The 25597-nt window shown below is 39.9% G+C and overlaps 1 protein-coding gene and 1 pseudogene across 3 annotated transcripts in view; one reads left to right on the top strand and one right to left on the bottom strand.

Moving 5' to 3' along the window:
- Positions 1 to 25597, top strand: part of MYO1D (myosin ID) — a 351112-nt gene that overhangs the window by 199122 nt on the left and 126393 nt on the right. Inside the window, exons 20-21 of one of the 2 annotated variants that reach the window (XM_082443688.1) lie at positions 10181 to 10294; positions 25284 to 25500. In XM_082443688.1, the coding sequence (XP_082299814.1) occupies positions 10181 to 10294; positions 25284 to 25307 (138 nt within the window). In that variant the 3' untranslated portion in view covers positions 25308 to 25500. Of the gene's footprint in view, positions 1 to 10180; positions 10295 to 25283; positions 25501 to 25597 lie in introns of those variants that run through there. The other variant, XM_082443687.1, reaches the window with a different exon arrangement.
- On the bottom strand, positions 10301 to 21335 carry LOC309651255 (small ribosomal subunit protein eS24 pseudogene; annotated as a pseudogene). Its single transcript has one exon. The product of its transcript is annotated as a small ribosomal subunit protein eS24 pseudogene (transcript).

The following is a 25597-nucleotide window of genomic DNA, read 5'->3' on the forward strand; positions in this document are numbered from 1 at the left end:
ACATGGACTTCCCTGGTGGTCCAGCAGAATGAAATACGCGGGGTAGGGGGGGCGGGGGGAGATGCTTCCCCAAAAGAACAGAATATTAGGATGCCATGAGCCAACTTCAGGTGGCCTAATATAAGTGCATGTGGAGTCTCTGTAAGAGAGAAGAGGAGGGAAAATTTTTTAATATTTGAAAAAATAATGGCTGAAATTTTTCCAAATTTGATGAAAACTGTAAACTCATCAACAGACATCAAACACAAAAAAACATGAAGAAAACTATACCAAGGCACAACATGACAAAAAACTGCTTAAAACCAGTGATAAAGAGAAAAGAGACAGGAAAGAGATGAGGATGCATCAGATTTTTTGTCAGAAACAATGCAAGTGAGAAGACAGTGGAGCACCAACTTTAAAACTTTTTTTTTTTTTTAATTTTCATTTATTTATTTTTGGCTGTGTTGGGTCTTCGTTTCTGTGCGAGGGCTTTCTCTAGTTGTGGCAAGCAGGGGCCACTCCTCATCGCGGTGTGCGGGCCTCTCACTATCGTGGCCTCTCTTGTTGGGAGCACAGGCTCCAGACGCGCAGGCTCAGCAGTTGTGGCTCATGGGCCTAGTTGCTCCGCGGCATGCGGGGTCTTCCCAGACCAGGTCTCGAACCCGCGTCCCCTGCATTGGCAGGCAGACTCTCAACCACTGCGCCACCAGGGAAACCCTAAAACTTTTTTTACTGAAAGAAAAAAAAAAAAACCTGTCAACCTAGAATTCTGTATCTAGCAAAGGGTATCTTTCAAAAACCAAAGTGAAATGAAGACTTTTTTAGGCATGTCTGAAGATATGCACTCATAGGAAATGTTAAAGGGAGTCCTTCAGGCAGAAGGAAATGTGGACATACCCCAAAGAATGAAGAGCAAGGGAAGTGGTAGCTGCATGGGTAAATACCTAAAATTTTTCTTATCGCTTAAATCTCTTTAAAAGATAATTGACTGTACTGCAGTGTTCATAGCAGCATTCTTCACAGTAGTTAAAGGTGGAAATAACCCAAATGTCCGTCAACAGATGAATGAATAAAGAATATGTGTGTCCATTCAGTGGAATACTGTTCAGCCATTAAAAAAAAAAAAAAAGGGAATGAAATACATGCTACAATGTGGATGAACCTTGAAGATATTATCTAAGTGATAAGACACAAAAAGACAAACATTGTGTGATTCCACTTCCATGAAATATCTAGAACAGTCAAATTAATAGAAACAGAAAGTAGAATGGTGGTTACCAGGGGCTGGGGGGAGGAAGTAATGGGGAATTATTATTTAATGGGTATTAGTGTTCAAATAGTCTATGGAAAAAAGATCAACTCAGTATAATACAGACTTTTTAACAAAATAGCAGCTTGTTTTAAACTTAGAATGAAATACACGTCTCCAAGAAAAGCTTGCTGGCAGTAGCTTGGGGTGGTTACCAAAGTGTAGAGTCTAATTCTGAACTCCTAGATCCAGAAACTCTATTTTATAAGTATACCTAGAGCTGATCAGACAACCAAGAAATGACTTTCGCTAACCAGATGCACACACCCACACAAAACAGTATAAGCCATGATGCCAGTTTTTGAATTTGACAAAGGAATGTACCATTTTAGTGAATTCATTTAGTGAATTTATCTACTATCTAGGATACCTTCCTTTCTAGTATCAAGATATCTGGGAAGTCAAATTAGTCATCAGAACAACTGATCAGAGAGAGTTGGATGGTTTTGAGAATTACATCATCTGCTATAGAAAAGCCTGGCATCTCTGGTTCTGTCTTTCTAGTGATAACAATTTGATGTCTGACAGCATGTCTCTCCCTGGGTCCTACTGCATAAAAACTGAAAACGTTTTAGTCATGCTTGTGTATTTCTAAGTTCCATGCAAAATAATACAGTGTACTTCTTCACATTATAGCTTAGATAATGTCATCTTTAGAAACTTTTCAATCCCCAAGGATGTACCGAGGGAAACTTGACATGATTTTACTAAAGCCCTCTTCTTTATGCTTTGGTTCTTTTCGAAACAGCCACTTTCCACTAACTACAATTATGAAATGTCCTTTAAGGTCGGAGACCTGTGTAAATAGTTAGTTGCACCCATAATGTGTCCTCTCCTGGTCTGACTCCAGGGAAACTTTATCTCTGGCCCCCTGTGCAGTTGATGAAACCTACAGACAGATCCCTGGAAGTGTTCAGGCAAGAGCAAGTGATAGGGATTTTTCTCTGGTTGAGGGTTTTAGCTTGGGTAATAGAAGACATCAGATGAGATCTTATCTAACACTGAGTCTGTGATCTAGTTTTTCTTTTACATTATGAATTTAAGAGGAACAAAAATTGTGTCCCTATGCCAGAACTACTTCAAGTAAGTCTGAATTTACAAATTCACATGTGTATGTAAGACATTTGTCTTTGCCGTTTTGACTGAGCTAAATTTTGCAACTCAAAGCTTTTCCTTCATTACATCAATGTCCTTCCCACTCATTTGATTCATGCTCTAAGGATGATTTGAGTTGCTAAACCTCAAGGTAAAGTCTTTTGACCTGTTCTCTTTAGAAATTACATTTCTACATTAAAAAGAATGAAATGTTTCTAAACAGTGCTTCAGTGGAACTGCTGCTTTTAGGTTTTTGTTTGTTGGTTTCCAGATTAACTCATGGACACATCATAAGAAGAGCTATACCCTCCACTTTACCACCCTGCCTATTGTTTTTCTGAATCTTGTGTGACCTTGTGAAATTATGCAACAAGTTTTGTTTTTTTCATTTTCTTTTGCAACACACTCATATATTTCTCAGCGTGACTTCACAAAAGATGAGGAGCCCTACTTTTACTTGTTATGCAGATTCTATTTTAGATGTTCTCCGTTTTCCATATTCTAAGATGGATACAAATGACTAGTGTTCTCCCAGAGGGTTTTCACAAACCAATGTTCCATTGAATATGAATTTGTTTTTTTAAAAGAGTTCCACAACTAAATGTGTTTGGGAGAGGCTGGGTTAAACAGTTAAACATGCTTTTTAAGTGCAGAATTCTATGAGCCTTTGATGTATCCGTGGGATCTGAACACCACTGGTGGGGCGGTGGGGGGGGCGGTGAGGGAGGAGGGGGGTGTTTGCAGTTCCTCAAACCAGCTTGACTTGGAAACCTGTCTCTCACAAAGCATTGCACAAGGCTAGGGTTGTGCAAAACAACTTAGAAAAACGCTGATGTAGAAGCCCTGCAACCACCTTGTTTCAACTCTTATGACAAGTGCCAGTTCTCTTTTATGGCAAAAACCGTTGCTATGTGAAGTAAATAATTACCACCAAGACTGGTTATTACTTTACCACATAGACTCTGTTTTTCTCTTAATTACAGATACCATTTTTGTCAAGTTGAAGACTGGAAAATATGCTCTGTGTAAAGGAATGTTTAGAAAATGGACTGATTTCTAAGACTATGAGGCAAAGGGGAGAAGACAATAAAATTCAAACTAAAACTTGAAGTTTAGTTTGCTATATCCTACCTATAGCAATATATTCCACTACATTCTACCCTACCTATCCTAATTTAGTTAACTGTATCACAACTATACCTTCTAGTCTACTAAGGGGAAGGTTCTTAGTTGGTTCTTTCGTTGTTTTCTTTTGTTTTGTTTTGTTTTGCTTTCCTTTTCCTTTCAGTCACTGAGACACATGACATGGTAGTTGTTCAGAAATTTTTAGTGCCTGGTATCTTGATTTAAATATTACCCAAATCTAAAATTGAACCGTCCTCATCAGCAAGTTGTTAACTACTTATTTACAAAAATATCCTGTGGTTAATTCTGTCTTTTAGGAAAAGGTTTACCTGCAAATGTGGGCATTCTCTGACTCTCTAGCAAAGTAGCACTCTGTAGCATCAGACACGTACATTTTCTCCCAAACCCATTATCCAGTTTTGTTTTCTTTATGTGAAATTATATTTATATTTATTTATATTATGTTTTTCTTTCTATGAAATTACTTTCACTTTTTAGTTTCTTATCTATCTCAACTCCCATCTACCAGTCTCAGACTCCTATTGTAACAGAGGACTTCATGTCATTCCTTTGTATGTCATCAGCAGTTTTTAAAGTGCTTGAAAATGCACATTGTAAACTTTGGGGAAAAAAATTATCAAATTACTTAACTTGAGTAAATGCTTACCAGTATAATTTTTTTTCAGTTAATAGGAGTTGGGTGCTAGATTTCAAAATGTAGAAAAAATTAAGCTCAATCCCATCTTTAGATTTCTGGTAATAAAAAGACACGTTTCTCAATGAAATTGTGAGTCTAAAAGAGATCTTAGGGAATTCCCTGGCGGTCCAGTGGTTAGGACTCCGCGCTCTCACTGCTGAGGGCCTGGGTTCAATCCCTGGTCGGGGAACTAAAATCCCACAAGCCGCACAGGGAAGCCAAAAAAAAAAAAAAAAAAGTTTTTTAATAGAAGTAAATAAAGAAATAAAAGAGATCTTAGAAGGGTAGCTACTACCAAGCAACGCGTCGTTGCAAATACAGACTCGGAACCACTGAGGACAGCTTCTCTGGTCCGTTGGCATTCTGTGTGCAGAGTCTTATAGTGATGGCTGGTCGTAAAAGTCTTACCCTCCAGGGACTTAGACTCCAAAGGGAAAAATTAAATTAATGCATGGAAAAGATACTTTATGAGAGAAAAGAAAATGTACAAGTAAATCTCAACAATTTCAACAAGGAGAATAAAAAATAACAAAACAGTAATCCATGTGCTTATGTAGTACATGCCATATTAGGGAGCTTTTCATTACAGAGACAGCTGACGAATAAAATGGCTGCCAGCCTCGGAAATAAAAAAGCGAGAGGGCTTCCCTGGTGGCGCAGTGGTTGGGAGTCTGCCTGCTAGTGCAGGGGACACGGGTTCGAGCCCTGGTCTGGGAGGATCCCACATGCCGCGGAGCGACTAGGCCCGTGAGTCACAACTGCTGAGCCTGCGCGTCTGGAGCCTGTGCTCCGCAACAAGAGAGGCCAAGATAGTGAGAGGCCCGTGCACCGCGATGAAGAGTGGCCCCCGCTTGCCGCAACTGGAGAAAGCCCTCGCACGGAAACGAAGACCCAACGCAGCCAAAGATAAATATAAAAATAAAAAAAATAAAAAAAAAAAACCGAGAAATCCGTGGTTGCCCTTTCTTCAGTGAAGACATGAAGTTTTTCCACGACCCAACTGGGCAGTGGGGACTGAAGCTGTTGAGCCACTGTGCTTTCACTTGCCACTGGGGAGATGCTTTTCTTACATAATGCAGCCTCCGCAGTGTGCTGCAGCCGTCTTCCATCTGTTTTCCAGCCAGACAGTTCCTGTCGTCAACACTGATTGGCTCATGTAGGGAAGAAGACTTCTTGAAATTATCCTGTGGGATTAAAAGTGCTCTCAAAGCCTGTTGACTTCCCTGGTGGCGCAGTGGTTGAGAATCTGCCTGCCAATGCAGGGGACACGGGTTCGAGCCCTGATCCGGGAAGATCCCACATGCCGCAGAGCAGCTAAGCCTATGCGCCACAACTACTGAGCCTGTGCTCTAGAACCCGCGAGCCACAAGTACTGAACCCGTGAGCCACAACTACTGAAGCCCGCGCGCCTAGAGCCCATGCTCCGCAACAAGAGAAGACACCGCAGTGAGAAACCCGCGCACCACAACGAAGAGTAACGCCTGCTCGCCGCAACTAGAGAAAGCCCGCACGCAGCAATGAAGACCTAATGCAGCCATAAATAAATAAATAAATAATTTTAAAAAAGAAAGTAAAAACAAGCTTTAAAAAAAAAAAAAGTGCTCTCAAAACCCACTGATCAGCAAGGATGTACTAAGTCCTACAGGTTGCCCACTTCTGTACTGGGGGCTGTGACGTACAAGAAAAAAGGCACCATACGGTCATTAGCCTCAAGGAGCTTCCAGGCGGGCTGGAACACAGGAGTACTGTTCATGAAATAGTAAGGCAATAAGTAAAAACCTGCCCTGGATATCTGAGATTCTACATTATTCTTGTTCTGTTCATGCATTTGTTTGTATTGCGGTATAATTTATGTACAGGTAAATGCACAGATCTCAAGTATACAGTTCACTGAGCTTTGACTAGTGCATATGCCTGTGTAAATCACAACCCCATCAAGATACAGAACATTTCCATCACCGGAGAGAGCTCCCTCAGCTCCCTTCCCAGCCAAGCCCCACCACTACCAAAGGCAACCACTGTTCCGATTTCTTTTACCACAGATTAGTTTAGCTGTCTCTTAACCCTCATTTAAAAAAAAAAAAAAAAAGAAATCCTACAGTTGTATGTGAGATTTTTACTTTGTTTTGAAGTGAATTTGTTAGTCTTATTTATGACTATTTTGATAACTTATTTGTAGCTATTTTATAAGGAAAGCAGCTTTTGGATAGACTTCCAATTTTAAGACAATCTGTATAACCTTTGATATTGGCTCAGTTAATTAGAGCTCGATTAGTGAGGATATAGTCAGTAGATTTATTATCACAAGATTAATAAGTAAAATCAACCTCTTTTGCTGAACATAGCTTCAACTATAAGTTTAAAAAACACAGCATTCCACACAGCTATTTTAGCAAGTATATTTTTCATGACAAGCATTCATGGTCTAAAAGTTACAAGTTAGCTGTCCTTAAAATTATTAAAACATTCCAATTATTAAGTGAGAACTTCTGCTTTCTAAGAGACTAAGGAAACTGAATTGTCTTGGTTTTATAAGCATCGGCCAACCTTCCTCCCTGTCATTTTCTCCAAGCAAAGAGTAATGATGTAGCCAGTGTTTTCCGTTAGCAAAAGCACTTAGACTAATAGTTTCTCCTTTTCTCAGGTATCCTGCTTTAAAAGTAAAACCTGTGCTTTTTGGTTTCAGGGTCAATTTTTTGTTTCATTCTTAATTCTGCATATATCCTGTATATTGATTCTACAACTGTTTTGTAGAAGTTCAGAAAAAAGCCATGAAAAAAAGAGTGAAATAATGTCATTTGTGGCAACACGAATGGACCTAGAGATTATCATACTAAGTGAAATAAGCCAGACAGAGAAAGGTAAATATCATATGATATCACATATATAGAATGTAAAAAACAAAAAAAGATACGAATGAACTTATTTATAAACCAGAAATGTAACCACAGACATAGATAACAGACTTATGGTTACCAAAGAGGAAAGGGGTGGGAAGGATAAATTAGGAGGTTGGGATTAACATATACACACTACTATATATAAGTAGATAACCAACAAGGACCTACTGTATAGCACAAGGAACTGTACTCAATATTTTGTAATAACCTATAGGGGAAAACAATCTGAGGGGCTTCCCTAGCAGTCCAGTGGTTAAGATTCCACACTTCCATTGCAGGGGGCACACATTCGATTCCTGGTCAGGGAACTAAGATCCCTCATGCAGCACGGCATGGCCAAAATAAATAAATAAATAAAAAGAATCTGAAAAATAATAGATACATATATAATAATAGATACATATGTATAACTGAATCACTTTGCTGTACACCTGAAACTAACACAACATTGTAAATCAACTATACTTCAATTTTAAAAATAAATAATTTTTTAAACTTTTTAATTAAAAAAATTTTTTAAATAGAAAAAAAGAGAGTGATCATTTTATTTATTTATTTATTTATTTATTTATTTATTTATTTATTTATTTATTTATTTTTGGCTGTGTTGGGTCTTCGTTTCCGTGCGAGGGCTTTCTCTAGTTGCGGCAAGCGGGGGCCACTCACTATCATCGCGGTGCGCGGGCCTCTCACTATCGCGGCCTCTCTTGTTGCGGAGCACAAGCTCCGGACGCACAGGCTCAGTAGTTGTGGCTCACAGGCCTAGTTGCTCCGCGTCATGTGGGATCTTCCCAGACCAGGGCTCGAACCCGTGCCCCTGCATTGGCAGGCAGATTCTCAACCACTGCGCCACCAGGGAATCCCGAGAGTGATCATTTTTTACTAGAGGAATTGAAGAGGTTTTATAATAGAATGAGAAATTGAACACTGAGCATTATCTTGACATATACATGGATAAAGAGCAAAAGGAGGGAGTAGAAAATCATAAACATTTAAGAGAGAGCATGACATGAGGAAACCTATCAGAAAGGAGCCAGAGCCCTTGAAGAAATATGTAAAGTCAAATAAATAGAATAGTGGCAGATAGGAAAACTCTTGAAAGTCAGATAAAGGAATCGTAGAATCTGAGTGGCAGGGCACCTTGGAGATCCTTAGACTTCCTATTTAAAGCCCTTCCCTTCCACCGCACCCACATCAGATGTCTATTTAGCTTACGCTGAATCCTTTCTGTGTGGGCACTTACTGCCTTCTCATATGGTGCATTCTTTTTATGGAGAGTAATAATATGAGGAAATTATTTATGCTATATGCAATAGGAAGGCACTATCTGTTTTTGGATATTTAATCTTTTTTATTTTGTATGTTACAGCTGTACAGTGTAGTGATTCACAATTATAAAGGTTATACTCCATTTATAGTTATTACAAAATATTGGCTATTTTCCCCATGTTGTACAATATATCCTTGTAGCTTATCTTATACCTAATAGTTTGTACCTCTTAATCCCCTACCCTTATACTACCCCTGCCCTCTCCCACTGGTAACCACTAGTTTGTACTCTCTATCTGTGAGTCTGCTTCTTTTTTGTTATCTTCACTAATTTGTTGTATTTTTTACATTCCACATATAAGTGATATCATACAGTATTTGTCTCTCTCTGACTTATTTCACTTAACATAAGTAGATTTAATGTAGAACATGTAGATTCATAAACACGTTTTAGGGAATTTAATCTGAAATATACCTGCCCAGTGCATTAGGAAAGGGACAGAATGAGTTGTTTCAAACAGGTTTTTTTTTTTTAACAGCTTTATTGAGATATGATTCACTTAACATACAGTTCACCATTTTAAAGTATACAGTTTTAGTGTGTTTAGAGCTATATATCCATCTCTACAACCAATTGCTAAACATTTTCATTAACCCAAAAAGAAACCCCACACCCCTTAGCTGTCCTTCCCGCAAACCTCCCATCTCCCCCAGCCCTATGAAACCACTAACCTATGCTCTGTTTCTATAGATTTGCTTATTCTGGACATTTCATATAAATGGAATCATACAACATATGGTCCTTTGTGACTCTCTTCTTTTACTTGGCATGTTTTCAGGGTTCATCCACATTATAGCATGTATCAATACTTTATTCTTTTTATTGCCAAATTATATTCCATTGTATGGATACATCACATTTTATTCATTCATCAGTTGACAGATATTGAGGTTGTTTCTACTTTTTAGCTATTATGATTAAGGCTGCTGTGAACATTCAGGCACAAGTTTTTGTGTGGATATGTTTTCAGTTCCCCTGTGTATATACTTAGGAGTGGAATATCTGAGTCACGTGGCAATTCTATGTTTAACCATTTAAGGAGCTGCCAGACTATTTTCTAAAGCAACTTCATCATTTTAGACCCCGACCAGTAGTGAGGGTTCCAATTTCTCCACATCCTGGCCAACATTTGTTACTGTCTTTTTTATTATTGTCATCCTAGTGGGTGTGAGGTGGTATCTCACTGTGGTTCTGATTTACGTTTTCCTGATGGCTGATGATGTCAAGCATCTTTTCATGTTTTTTACAGCCATTCGTATGTCTTCTCTGGAGAAATGTCTCTTCAAATTCTTTACCCATTTAAAATTTGGAGGGTGGGGGCGGTCTTTTTATTATTGAGTTATATACTCTAGATACAACTTATATTCTATTCTTTCTTTATTCTAGGTAAAAGTTCCTGTTCAGATATATGATTTACAAAATTTTCTCCTATTCTGTGGGTTGCCTTTTCACTTTCATTATAGTGTCTGGGTTACGTGTTTTTAGTTCTTTAATTCTTCTGTGTTCCTCTCGTTTTCCCTGTTAGATGGTAAACTTGGGAAATTTACATTGTAAAATTCCACAAATCTGGAAACACTCCTTTTCCATCTCTGTTGCATCCAGAGAGTGGTCATAGGTGGTGCACATCAATTACAGAATCTGGCTTCACAGCCAGCCACCTCTGCTCCTAGATGTTTTCCTGACAGATCATTTGATTTCATTCTTGATGAGATATTATGGTTGATTATTTTGTTTTCTTACAGGTGAATCGCTTTAGTAAGGTGGAAGATAGAGCAATTTTTGTCACTGACCGTCACCTGTATAAAATGGATCCCACAAAGCAGTACAAAGTGATGAAGACTATCCCTCTATACAACGTAAGTGTTCTCTGCTTCTCTCTGAATAAAGGATTCTTAACCTGGTGTTCATAGACCACGAGTGGGTCACCAGACTGATCACTAGAACCTCTGGGGCTTTAGGGAGTCCATGAATTCCTAAAATTTTCTGCCAATCTCATGTTTTATACAAAAGCACGATTTTCTATAAGGAGGATCAAAGCTTCCAGTAGAAAAACGAAGGCGTTTTGTTTTAAAGTGTAGGACTCTGCATTCTACGTGACCTTTATCACTAATCCCACTCACTACTTAAATGTTATGACATGAAATGTATTTTCTTATTGATTTTCATAAGGCTTGTTTTTATGTGGAAATGGAATCAGGTAGAGAAATAGTAGGGAATTACTTTATGAAAACGTTACCTCTCTTTTAAATGTAAAATGTATGCTGTTTCCAGAAGTTATTTTCACCAATATATTTTACCTCTGATCTAAACCCGCTTAGTTATTCACTTTCGCCATGGGGTTTTCAAATTCTCTAATCATTCCTTATTTGAAATATGAAATTTGGTGGGTGTCTCCTTGAATTTCAATTTGAGACTTTAAAAAATTTGTTTATCCTGCTGTATGGGGTCTGCTTTACAAGTGACGGTTTGTTCTGATCTTGAAAAAGACCCTCCTGGACTGCTGGATCTTTCCATGTGTCAGGTGACTTTCCTCTGTCCGCTCGTTCTTAAAGAGGGAGGTCTGGGTTTGTCCAATCATGGGATCTATGAGGAGTATTATTTAAAGATTGTTTTAAATCCTTTTGGCCTCTGCAAAAGGGAATAGGAAACATACTGTTTTATAGTTTTATTTCGTTAAATCAGGAGTCCTGTTGGCTGTGAGGTTCAATGAAGACAAACTATTCCTGGCTTCGCTAAATAATTTAGAACATCCCTGCAGTCCTGTCACCCGATGATGAGGCTGAGATTTGTCTCCGTCACCCAGTCCCCCCACCCCACACACACATGCATACACACCTTTCTCCCTTTCAGTAGGAAGGCGAATGGATTGCAGCTAAGAAGGAAATGATGTTCTAAGACATTCTTGATCATATGTAGTCTTCTTAGCAAAGACTTGTGATCTTATATAGCCATCACAGTTTAAGCCTCATAACCCTGCAGTCTCGAAGAAGGAGATGAAGGAAGATACGGGAGAAAACCAAATTTTGTCAAAGTCTAATAAAGTTTACTTTATTTCTTTTCCTTACTTTCTATTAAAGGGAAATCAATCAGGCACGTGATACGAGTTCAATAAGTAGTTAACCCGGTCTTTGAACCGAAGTTATTTTCCCAAACTACCTTCCTTTTTCATGTTGACTGGTGTACATTTAGAGTCAGTGTTACCCTTCATCATCATTTTCATCATCAGTGTTATCAATAATATCATATTATACAAAAATTAACCATGCTTAACACTCGTAAAGGTAAACGATGTCAGTAGGATGGATACACACTGTCACAGATGCTGTCGGTACTCTGCCCACCTCCCCTTGTATTCCCTTACCATTTTTGTACACAACAGCCTAACTTCTGACAGCCAACACCTTTGTCGAAAGGCTTCCCTCAGGCTGCTGGAGTCCATAGAGGGCTGGAAACGCCCAGCCACCCAAATGACTAGTGGGTGTGGGGTATAAATGCTCCATCCCCACCATTCATCGGTCACAATGATTCTCAGGTGTGTTTAACACCATTTGCTGGAGGTTTTCTGTAGGAATCAGCTGCGCTGCCCACCGTGTTAGCTGCTTAGTAACGGGCCCTACTGGCTACTTTCCCTTCCTGAGCCACCTCCCCACTCCCTCGCCCGTGTACCTGCACCTCCCGAATCAATTCTGAGGCTCATCGGCCTTTGTCTCGGGATCTGCTTTGGGGAGGAACTGCCCTCTTAGGAGGGAGCAGATTGAATGGGGCACAGGACTTCCAGCCGTGTCTACCTATAAAAATGTTGTTCAGTCTGAAGCAAACACAGCCAGATATTAAGTCTGGATCATAGGGGCATGGGTGTTTGTTATTTTATTCTTTATCCTTTTTGTATGAAATGTTTTGAAGTTACAAAGTTTAAGACAAGGAACCTTTAAAAATGATACTGCTAATAGCAGGGATGAAGAAGCTGGGAGGGGATGAAGGAGAAAGATTTCAATCTTAACTAAGTTGCGTTTCAGGTATTGGTGAGACTTGTAAGTATATACCCCATAGATCACTGGCGTCTAATATTATAAAGGAGTGGTGGGTAGCATTCAGCACTTAGGATAAAAATTTAAGAGCAGACAGATGCATGTATAATTGGAGGCTGAAATTATGAGTCTAGAGGGAGAAGGGGCAGGTGATTTGAGAACATCCATGCTTAAATGGTGGGGAAAAGAGAGTGGCTGAAGGAAATGGAATAAAAAGGAGATCTCTTCTTTCTGGACCTCCATTTTCTCCTCTCTCTTCTAATGTGCCGAATGAGCTCTAATTTCCCTTCAGTTCCATAAGGTTATGAATTATTCCAGGAAGGGAAAGAACTTTGGGAACACTGTGTTTCAGAATCAAGTTGGAAAGTTTTCAGAAATAAGAGTAATCAGTGGGAACATATAGCTGAGGATCCCACAGTTACTCTTCCCCTTCTCTGCTCTTCATTCCTCCTTCTGCCGGGGTGCCTTTCCTGTGTTAGACGGACATTTCTGGCTCCAGGGAACAGATTGGTATTAGGGGGAGGGGGAAATTTCCCTCTGTCCCTGTTGAGTTCCTGTGGCTGGACTAATAATAAAATTGACACGAGGCAGATTAACAGGAGAAAACCCAACTTAGTTTTGTGGGCACAGGAGATCATAAAATGATGCACAGAGAGTGACCAAAAGCAGGTAACTTTTATGTCTTTGTGTACAAAGAAACAATAAATTTGTGAGGATTGGACAGGACAGAGAGACTTAGGTTCGGGTGCATAATTATAAGGAATTTAAGCAAAGATTGGGCTTGGGTAGTAAATTAGTAAAGAAGTAGCAAGGTTTATTTATACAGGCTTCTCAGACCTGAATTCCCTGTCTCTGACGATAATGATGTCTTTCTACCTCCCAGCCCAGGGAAGGCACCTTTCACATGAGAGGTTTATTTCCCAGTTTCAGAGAAACAGAGAGGAGCATCAAAGTGTCCTTCTTGCATTTGGTTGTTTCTTAAGTAACTTTAATTCAAAACAATCGATATGCCATTGAGACATATTTGGGGGCCTGCCCTGGGCCCCAATATGACTATATACTATCTCAAGTAATGCTTTGCTTTGTTTTTGATAAAGGATACACGTGGTAGTAAGGGAAAGGAATCTCACAGAAACCCAGGAAGCTATTCAGGTTTTAAGGCAGCTCTGAGGGATCATATTATTCCGTGACCCCCTCAGCAACATGATGCTTAGGATGGTCTAAGTTTCTGCCATTCTCTGTCTCTACTTCTCCTTGTGTGTCTTCTTACTAACAATTACCTTTCTTGCCAGATGGCCTGGGCCAGTGCTAGGCTTAGGTCTGAGTCAGCCAACCCACCAAACCATTAGAGTTTCATCCTGCAGTAACATGGAACACCGTGTCTCCCATGAGGCCTCACCATAGCAACCAATTCTGCAGAATCCAAACTGGTACTTCAGCTCCTTGTCAAGCACTTGCAAATCTATGCATAGTCTTCCCTGACTTCTCCTAGCGTAGCACCAATAATGACTACAGTTCACTTGAGGTGTAAATGATCTCTTCCCTCTACAATTTTTGACTGCTGTCCTTAGGCCCCAGCCACATTTGGTCCTGCTGATTATTGAGGTGGGTCATTAGGTTTTCCTAGTGGGAAAGAGTCAGTGGGAGAGCAGTGCTTCAAGTAGGCTACATTCATCAGGCATCCTTGGGTCCTTGGACTCTCCCACCTACCGCCATTCCACTTGCCAGGATCCCAGTCTTTGTCAAGCAGGACCTAAACTGCGCCCATGGACGACCACCATAGGTAGGAATTCAGCTGATGCTGCAATTTGACAATGGGTCCAGCCAGTTTTTGAACCTGTGCTTTCAGCGGAAAAGTATTGCCTCAGTTTCTTTACAGCTCCCAGCCAGGCAATATGGGACCACTATTTGTTGCTTTCCTAATGCACCATAAAAAGTACCCATCCAATTCATTATCTATATCTTCTAATTCATTGAACTTCTATAAAGCAGCAGCACCTAAGTGCCCCAAGCACTTAACGTTAATGGGCACTTGGTGTCATTTAAGTAAAACTGAGAGCATTGGATTGGCAGACCCTTGGAATATTTTATTGACATGTAGCACACGCTCTACTGCTATTCACATCTGGGCAAATATTTTCACTTGCTTATTGAAGTATGCCCTACATGCAGAAAAATGCACAGATCTTAAGCGTATAGCTTGACAAATTATCACAAAGTGAGTTCACCTGTGTAACCGTCCCCAACGTCAAGATATAGGTCATTAATAGGACTCCCCAAAAAACCCCACATGTCCTCTTGCAGTCGCTACCTCTTCCTTCCTTTTCAGAGGCACACTTTTGCTCGTTTTGAACTTAATGTAAGTGAAATCAAACACTGTGTATTCCTTTTTGTGTTTCTTTCAACATTATCTTCACGAGAACAGCCACGTTATTTCATATAATTCTAGTTTGCCCATTTTCATCACTGTGTAGCATTTCCTTGTGAGAATATACCACAAGTTGTTTATCCATTCACATGTTGATGGATATTTGAGATTTTTAAAATCACTCCTGTGCGTGTCTTTTGGTGTCTATATGATGCATACATTTTCATTGGACAAACGCCCAGGAGTGAGACTGCTATTGAATTTTAGTAGATAGTTCCAGTTTTCCAAAGTAGTCATACTGGTTTACAACCCCCATCCCCACCCCAGCAAAATGGGAAAGTTCCAATTGCTCCATTTCCTCTCCAACCCTAGGTACTGACAGTCCTGAATTTCAGCAATCCTGGTAGGTATGTGATAGTTACGGTTCTAGCTTAATTGAGGTATAACAGACATATAACATCGTGTAAGTTTAAGGTGTACAGTGTGTTGACTTGATACATTTATCTGTTGCAGTACGATTACCACCATAACATCAGGCAACACCTCCATCATGTCACATAATTGCCATTTCTTTTTTGTAGTGAGAACATTGAAGATCTGATTACTTGGCAACTTTCAAGTTATATAATACTGTACTATTAGCTGTAATCACCATGCTGTATAATAGATCCCAAGAACTTATTCATCTTCTATCTGGAAGTTTGTACCCTCTGACCAGTATCTCCCCATTTTCCCCACCCTCCCTGAGCCCCTGGCAACCACCACTCTCTCTGTTCCTCCGAGTTTATCATTTTTAGATTCTACATATAAGTGATATAATAGAGTATTTGTCTTTCTCTGTCTGGCTTATTTCCGTTATAATGCCCTCAGGATTCACCCAGGTTGTTGCACACGGCAGGATTTCCTTCTTTCTCACGGCTGAACAATATCACATTGTGAATGTATACCACATCTCTATCCATTCATCCATTGACGGATACACATTGTGGGTTTTCTTTGTAATTCCCTTATTACTAATAGGGTTGAGCCCCTTTCTTTGTGTTTATTGGTCATTTGGATGTCTTTTATGAAGTGCCTGTTCACGTCTCTTGCTGTTTTTCTATTGGGCTGTCTTTTAAAAATTGATTTCTAGGAGTTCTTTTTATACTCTGCCTGTGTGCCCATTGACAGTTACATGTGTTGCAGATATTTTCTCCAGCTCTGGGACTTGCCTTTTCATTCTTTTAGTGTTGTCTCTGAACAACATTTTTCATGTTGATATAGTTCAGTTTATCAGTTTTTTCCTTTAAGGTTGATGCTTTTTTATTTTTGTTTAAGAAATCACTCCCTGTCCCGAGGTCGTGAAGATATTCTCATCTGTTGTATTCTATAAGCTTTATTGCTGTGCCTTTCACATTGACATATTACAGTCCACCTAGAATTGATTTTTGTGTATATGCGAGGCATCAGCCCAGGGTTTATTTTTCTCCCGTATGGGTAAACAGTTGAAAAGACCATCTTTCCCCCATTGCTCTTCAGCCCCGCCTTTGTCCTAAATCAAGTGTGTCCATATGTCTCTTCCTAGTTTCTCTACTCTGTTCTATTGGTCTATTGTCTATCTTTGTGCCAGAGACAGTTTTAATGACTGTTGGGCAAAGGTTTTATGAACTCTAAAATTATAACAAATTTCCAAAATCTCTCCCTTCAGTTTCACCCTCCTCCCAATATAATGTTCTCATTAGCTATATCCATGTGGAGGAAAAGAGAGCTGGGGATGCTGGTAAAGCAGATCCTAGCAGAAGGGACAGCTTGCTGTTTACCCATTTTCTTTGTCAAAAAGTCAGATTCCTTTAGGAGTCAGTCAGGTTCAGAAATGAATAAAGTTCATACCCATCAAGGGGCAGTCACCACTCCACTGTAATCCATTGTGACCACGCCAGAGTCTAGTATGCCAGACCTTTGGATTCACCTAGAAAAAAAGCTGAAGTCTGTATTATATGTAAGGTCTCCTGATTGTTAAATGCCACATAAGCCAAACAGAACACGTCTTGTAAGCCGTATTCAGCCCACGGGACACCAGTTTGCTGCTCCTATTAAAACAGGTCTTTACCATGGAGAATGGACTTGGAGACACAGGGAGGGGGAAGGGTAAGCTGGGGCGAAGTGAGAGAGTAGCATTGACATATATATACTACCATATGTAAAATAGATAGCTAGTGGGAAGCAGCCGTATAGCACAGGGAGATCAGCTCATGCTTTGTGACCACCTAGAGGGGTGGGATAGGGAGGGTGGGAGGGAGACGCAAGAGGGAGGGCATATGGGGATATATGTATACATACAGCTGATTCACTTTGTTATATAGCAGAAACTAACGCAACGTTGTAAAGCAATTATACTCCGATGAAGATGTTAAAAAAAAAGGTCTTTACCTATTTGTTCCTCTAAATGAGCTATAACCATATTCCTTGGCCTCCTCCCTGCCAACCTTTAAAAATTCTAAAATCTGTGGTATGTTTTATTCTAGATTTTACGTATCAATAGTAGAAACAAACACTAACCATTTCTCACTTATAGAAAGCTATAACTGGGTGTGAGCTTTAGAAGAGTACATTTTCTACTTCAATTAGCCAGGAAGGAAAGGAATAAAGGAAATCTTTGATATAGGTGTATTTCCAACCTTTAGAACCTTCTACCCCTTCAGAGTTCACTGCTAATTCTATTCTTCTGACTTTTTATTATAAAATTTTTCAAATATACAGAGAAGTTGAAAGGATATTACAGAGAGCACGCATATGCCCTCCACCTCGATTCAGTATTTAATTTACTTTTTGGCGTATTTGTTTTCTCTCTCTCATGACACTTCACCAGTAAAATGCTCCCGTGTGCATTCTCCTAAGAATAAGGACATTCTCCTTCATAACCACAATACCATTTTCATTTCTAAGAAAATTAATAATATTTCCATAATATTTAATATAATACATAATCATTATCCATTATGTGTTGGACAACTCATGTTCAAATTTCCTCAGTTGTTCAAAGAATGTCTTTTATACCCATTTTTTTAAAACCCCATCTAGGTGCATATTTTGAATTTGGTAATTACATCTCTTTTAGTCCAAAACTGTATCTCTACACACACACCCTTTTTTTTCATGATAATGACTTTTTAAAACAGCATTACTGAGGTATAATTTACTGTTATAGGCTGAACTGTGTTCCTTCAAAATTCATTTGTTGAAGTCCTAACCCTCAGTAATTCAGAATGTGACTGTGTTTAGTGACAGAATCTCTAAAGAGGTAATCAGGTTAAAATGAGAGCATGAGGGTGGGCCCTGATCCACTATGACTGGTGTCTCTATAAGAAGAGGAGATTAGGACACAGACACATACAGAGGAAAGATCATGTGAGGACACAGGTTGAGACAGACATCCGCAAGCAAGGAGAGAGGCCTCAGAAGGACCCAGCCTTGCCCACACTTTGGTCTTGGACTTCCAGCCTCCAGAACTGTGAGCAAATAGATTTCTGTTGTTTAAGCTACCTGGTCTGGTACTTTGTTATGGCAGCCCTGGCAAACTAATACACTTAGAGTACTTACCCCAAAATTCACCCATTGTAAGGTACAGTTCAGTTACTTTTAGTAAACTTATGCAGTTGTACAAACATGACATAATTCCAGTTTTGGAACATTTCTGTCACTCCAGAAAGTTCTCTCGTGCTCATTTGCAGTAAATCCCCACTCCCAACGTCAGCCCTAGACAATCACTGATCTTTCTGTCTCTATACTTTTACCTTTTCTAGAAATTTCATGCACACAGAATTAAACAATAGATATTGTTTTGTGTCTGGCTTCCTCTACTCAGCCTAATGTTTTTGAGGTTCATCCATGTTCCATATATCATTGGTCCTTTCGTTTCATTGCTGAGTAATATTCCATTGCATGGATCTACCATATTTCGTTTCTCCATTCACCAGTTGATGGACATTTGGCTGCTACGTATGTTCTCATACAAGACTTTACATGGGCATGTGTTTTCATTTCTCATGGGTGGCTATCTATGAATGGAATTATTCCATATGGCATTTGTTTAACTTTGTAAGAAACTACCAAACTGTTTTCCAAAGTGGATGCTCCAATTTTACATTCCCTTCAGTATGAGACTTCTGGTTTCTCCACATCCTCACTAACACTTGGTATGTATGATGTTGAGTTTTTTTTGGTTTTTTTTTTTAAGGGACAATATTTATTTATTTATTTATTTATTTATTTATTTTTAAACATCTTTATTGGAGTATAATTGCTTTACAATGGTGTGTTAGTTTCTGCTTTATAACAAAGTGAATCAGTTATACATATACATATATTCCCATATCTCTTCCCTCTTGCATCTCCCTCCCTCCCACCCTCCCTATCCCACCCCTCTAGGTGGTCGCAAAGCACCGAGCTGATCTCCCTGTGCTATGCGGCTGTTTCCCACTAGCTATCTGTTTTACGTTTGGTAGTGTATATATGTCCATGCCACTCTCTCACTTTGTCCCAGCTTACCCTTCCCCCCGCCTGTGTCCTCAAGTCTGACGCTGAGTTTTTAAAGAGTCCAGCACTGGTCTCGTCTGGATTTGTCTGATTGTTTCCTCATGGTTCATGTAACTTACTCTCCTAGTCCCTGTATTTCCTATAAACTGGAAGTTAAATCAGGAAGTGTTAATTTTGTTTCAATAGTACACTTCCACATACTTCAGATTATACCTTGCATCTCAACAAAGAAGGCACACATACAGCAAACTCTGCCTTGTGGATCGCCTTTGGAAAATGTTTCATTGTAGCCAAGCTATTATTATGTTGCCCTCCCTGTAGCCTAAATTTCTAACTGCTTGTAGAACAGATCCCATGTTTTCCTGTGAACAATTAGAATTTAGCATAAAAAACTAAGATAAATATTGCCATCAAGTATTTACCTATTAATAAGTTGCCCATCAGTAACAATACCTGTTATTTTCAGTTTCTTTTCCCAGTCTCTTTTTATACCAAAATTCTTCCAATGCTTTGCTGTTTGATAGTTCTTTTTTTTTAAGTTTTCACAGTTTCTTAATCCTCTTATTTAAAATCTGCACAATCACAGCAGATAAAGTCACTGCATCATCTTTACTCCCTCTTTCTGTCAGCACCATCAGTGGCCTTTACAGTCCCCTGACTTTGTTCATTCTGTTCTTGTGTTCCTTTCACTGTTTTCTTGAAGTCTTTTTCTTCTCATACAGGCCAGGTCTTGCAAGTCTATGTATGGCTTTATTTTTCTTTGCATCATCCAAGGAATCGTAAATGACACCAAAGCCATTTATCTTGCCACCACCGAAATGGTTCTGAATCCAAACACAAAGATGACACCTAGTGTAGTCTTGTACATTTTGTCTGGTTTTTCCCAAATTTCTTAGATACTGTTGCCTTTCCAGGATGAAGGACATCAGTGACCATTTGTTTCCATAGTTGGTTGGTCATGAACTTCCTGGTCCAGATAGTTACTGTGTCATTCCTAATGGTGGTTGATCCTCAGGCAGCCAGGAAGGAAAACCTGGATACTTCTTATATGTTTCTACAACTATTCTCTCTCTTCCCCAAACCTCTGGCAACCGCTGATCATTTTACTGTCTCTATAGTTGTGCCTTTTCTAGAATATCATATAGTTGGAATCATACAGTATGTAACGTTTTCCTTCTGGCTTCTTTCACTTAGCAATAAGTATTTGAGGTTTTTATATACCTTTTTGTGGCCTGATAGCTTATTCTTTTTATTGCTGAATAATAGTCCATTGTATGGATGTACCATAGTTTGTTTATCCATTTGCCTATTGAAACATCTTGGTTGCTTCCAGTTTTTGGCAATTATGAATACAGCTGCTAGAAACATTCACATGCAGGTTTTCGTATGGGCGCGAGTTTTCAAATCATTTGGGTAAACACCTTCAAGTGCAATTTTAGCTCCTGTGATAAGGCCAAATTTGGCTTTATAAGAACTACCAAACTGTCTTCCAAAGTGACTGTCATTTATGCAGTCCCACCAGCAATGATCGAGAGTTCTGTTGCTTCTTACCCTCACCAGCATCTGCTATTACCAGTTTTGTTTTGTTTTTTTTAATTTTAACCATTCTAACAGGTGTGTAGTGGTATCACGTATTTTTCTATTACCCTAAATTATATAACCCAGCACACACTGGGGTCTCAGTCAATCTTGAATTACAAGAATCATCTCTCCCCTCTCTGTGGTTAGTTGGTTTGTGTTCAGGAGATAATGACTGATCTTTACATAAGCCTAAACAAAATATAATTAAAAGATAAATTTGAGACCTTTTTTTTCCCTTCCATTAGCAAAAATTATTCAATCAATTTATCATTTAGCCATGGTTCCAGTCACTCTTCACAGAAAAGATGAAAATAGGAAACTGAAAGGTTTTTGCGAATACCCTCACAAATGGCATGGTCAACTAACTGTACACAGAAATCTGAGGATGAAACACTCAAGTTACAGGTGACCCCTTTATTAACCACAGAGTGACTTTCTAGGTACAAGTGCTGCATAGTTAGTTAGGTTAGGAATCGGTGTTATTGTCAAATTAGTGTCATCCCCCTTGAGTCACTCTCGACACTATATTTGTAAATGGTAATATTGAAATAAAGCATTAATTCCAAAACAGTTGTCAAGAAAGGTTAAAATTTATACAGGGTGGGGGGCAGTGGGATCAGAATCCAAATGTTTTGCAAAGCAGGGAGACTCGTGGTAGCCGCAGCTTGATGCAGAGAACAAAGGCAAGAAGTAGCCCGCACAATTAGTCACGTTGTATGCAAAACTCTGGTCACAACCTCTTTAACTCCGTGTATCATCCTAGAGATCAGTATAAATCAGTGGGGAAAATTGCATCCCATGGCTGTGGCACATTGCTCGAATCAATGCACTGCTGCCCCTGCCTTTCGAGTTCCTGTGGGCATGGGCTCTCCCCAGCCGGCGCTCAGGGAGCTGATTGCCAAGACTGAGTTTAATTTGCGTAAACATGAAATCTGTTCACCGGTTTCGAGGGAGACCGCATAAACTGAAACATTTAACCTGACCTCAGCTGGAACTCCTCTCACCCTTTTGTTGGGGGAACTGTGTTGGTTTTGCCTGATGGGTTGGTTTGAAAAATATTTGAATCTGCCCTTGAATGCTATTTGATATAGTCCCTTTTTATCAGTATGGGCTTGATGGCTAAGGAAGCAGCCAATTAATTTACACAAATACCTCCTTTAGTCCTATGGAGAATACAAAACAAGCAGGCGGGAGGAGAGAAGAGAGACAATTATCTGAAAGGGTGTGACTGTTTTGTAGAGGTAAATGGATTGTAATTCTGCCAGGCATCATGCTTTATTACTCTATCTGACGGGACTGGCTAGAAAGATACTGTTTCATTTGGAAGATAGATTGTCCTTGTAATATGTTACAGGGCTGAATCCTGCTAAAAATCCATGGGCCTGCTGGCTCTGCTCCCCATCACCATTTCTAAAGCACCCTGCCCTCGTGGCATTGTCCCAGGAGAAGGTGTTTCCATGGTAATCTCAATGGAGGCAGTCAGCTGACGTCTGGCACCGCCTGAGCTGGTGCGCGCCAGCCTTCTCTCTCACTCCTCCCTCGAGCCTTTAAACTATATTTATTAGTCCTCTTTAATGGAAAGTATATAACCCCTTAATGTCAGACACTGAGTGCACTCGGGTTTATTTATTTATTTGGGTAACAAGCTTACTACCTTCCTAATTAATTCTCAGCAGTTCCTGCAAGCTGTATTATTATTTTGAATATCTTGTGCAAACGTTTATATTTTTGCCTGTTACAACAAAGAGCATTGCTTAGCAATATTGGGTATTTGGAAACCTCCGTTCTTAGAAAAAAAGCAATGTCTATATTAAAGAAGAATTTTAAAAGATAAAGATGTTAGGGTTTCAGTTTAATTTTTCAAGAATCTTTTCTTGCTCTGATGCTGTGGCAATGAAATGGTCCAGTCTCCTTGTAATTTCTTTCAGCACTCCATTATTTTATGATTGGATCTGAGTGAGCCACGTGGTTTTAAAATACTTCTAAGAAATGTGACATCTAGCCATGTTATCTCATTTTTTTTTAAATAAGAGAAAAAAGTCAGAATTTCAGAGCTAACCTGAAATTGATTGTTTTCCTGACATGTGTTTGGAAGTAAATGCCTTTTGTTGTACCGGTTAGAGACCCCCGCTTAATGCTAAACCATACTAAATAAGCAAACCGACTTAACGGTGTCAAAAGTCAGTGCTTTGGGTCAGGATGTAGAGTCCATTTTCATTAGTACTGTGCTTGGAAATTCAATTACAAATGTAAAAGATGTATCAAAGCGGTGTCTGAAAGCAACAATCATTAGAACCAATGCATGACTCCTTTGAAAAGCTATCTTGTTAAAGAAACACAAAGCCTTTTTAAAAATAAAGCATAAGAAAATTAGTATGACACCACCTCATTTATCCAGAGGTCAGATTGCTAGAAACAAGATCCTTTTAAAACAAAGCCCTGAATGCAGGCGTGCACATAAAAGATCTGTGCATTTGCAGAAACAGACGTCACTAACCTTGCAGTAGTAGGTTTCCTTTTACACAACTGTCTTATCAGAGCTCTCTTTTCCGCAGTCAGCCTTTTTGAACACCTACTATGTGCTGTGCATTTGCCAGGCACTAGCAGTGGAATAGTCTATCACTCAGTCTGCCCACAGGCCCGTGGGAGAGGCAGAGAAGCGAACCAGCCCGCCCAGCACAGGCCTGTGGCAGCTGTATAGGTACAGATGACTGTACCTTCCTCTCCAGGGGAAACTGTCGCTCAGCAAGGTAAAGTAATGGCCCAAGGTCACAAAGCTCACAGGCAGTGGCACCTGGCTTCCGTTAGACCCTGGAGCCCTCAGAATCACAACCCCGATGGTTACCTCCTATCACCGCCTCCCATTTTATGATGAATAACGCATACAATTCAGATCCTATTTTAAGAAGAGGAAAGAAATAGCAGAACTAACATTAGTCACATGCCCAGTGTCAGGCATTTATTAGGAGATTTTTTTCTCTTATAAATTTATTTATTTATTTATTTATTTTTGGCTGCGTTGGGTCTTTGTTGCCGCGCGCGGGCTTTCTCTAGTTGCGGCAAGTGGGGGCTACTGTTCGTTGTGCGCGGGCTTCTCATTGCGGTGGCTTCTCTTGTTGCGGAGCACGGGCTCTAGGCACATGGGCTTCAGTAGTTGTGGCTCTCGGGCTCTAGAGCGCAGGCTTAGTAGTTGTGGTGCACGGGCTTAGTTGCTTTGCGGCATGTGGGATGTGGGATCTTCCCGGACCAGGGCTCGAACCCGTGTCCCCTGCATTGGCAGGCGGATTCTTAACCACTGCGCCACCAGGGAAGCCCTATTAGGAGATGTGAATATACTGTGTCTCCATCTTTATAAGAATTCTATGCAGGAAGTTAAGTATCATTTATCAATGAATCACTTGAGTTTCCAAGTACAGTACTGATGAAAATGGAGTTTACCTCCTGCCCCAAAGCCCTGACTTTCGACATTATAACTCGATTTGCTTAGTACCGTTTACCGTAAGCAGTCGTCTCTAACCATTACAATTCCCAGAGGTATTGGTCACTAGTGCAGGATTTCAGTACAGATTTTCAGGCACCAGAGCCCCAAAGCCCTAGTGAGCCATAACGCTAAGCATCTTCTGGCTTAGTTGCATGTGATGCTGTCTCTTTTTTTCTCTCCCCCCATTCTCCTTGCTTATTTAGGTCTTTCTTACAGTAATAATTGCTTCCTAAAATATTTCATCGTAACCTTTTGAGGATAAGTGACCTGTAGGCCTTGGGGATCCCGCAGGAAATGACATAATCAAGACAAGAGCTAGTGTACCAGCCGTGTTCTACCTGTCAAGGACTCTCAAGGTGTGGTGCATTAGGGTACAAAAAGAAAAAGAAAAAGGAAACCTTTTGCTTCATTTCTTTTGGAGAAAAAAAAACAGCACTTGGAATCGAGCTGCCACATTGTACTTACATTTGCACAGCTGTTTCTCTCTTAATTGCCATCCTATCTTTTCCAAGAATAAGCATGTAGGAAAAGGTACCATAGTCTCAGGCAGGCCAGAAAAAAATATGGTGCTTTCACTGCTAACCTGATACTTAGGAGATTTGAATTTGATTTCATTTAGTTTCCAGTTGTCAAGCCCAAATCAAAAATGTTTGTAGCTTCTAACTCGGGGGTTCTCAACCTTGGCCGCACATTGGAATAGCTTGGGGAGTTTTTTAAAAATTCTGATACCCAGGCCGCATCCCAGACCAATGAAACTGAGTCTCTGTGGGTAGGCACCGGCATGTTTTAAAGCTCCCTAGGGTGCAGCCAGGGAGGCAATCCACTGATCTAACTATTCTGTTAACCAAATTTATTCACTTTTGTCGTTCTAGCTATTTCTTGGAATCATCTGTTGAAAGTTGGACTTGCCCCCAAATTCAGTTCTGCCATTAGATTTTTCTCACCTCTGTGTGTGTGTGCGCGTGCGCGTGCAAGCACACAGGCACGTGCACACATACGTGGGAAAGTGACAGGGAGAGAGTGTGTGTGTTTTCTGGAAAGCCTCGGGATCCTGTGATCTGTATCAAAAATTAAATCTTCTTGAAGGTACTGGCTATGGTTTCCTATTTGCAGATGGTCTCATCGGAAGATCTTCCTTCAACAAGAGTAGTAGAGATAATCACTTTATATTTGCTGACTTCCATCC

Source organism: Balaenoptera physalus (assembly GCF_965194825.1).
Source record: "Balaenoptera physalus genome assembly, chromosome: 20".
NCBI lineage: Eukaryota > Metazoa > Chordata > Mammalia > Artiodactyla > Balaenopteridae > Balaenoptera > Balaenoptera physalus.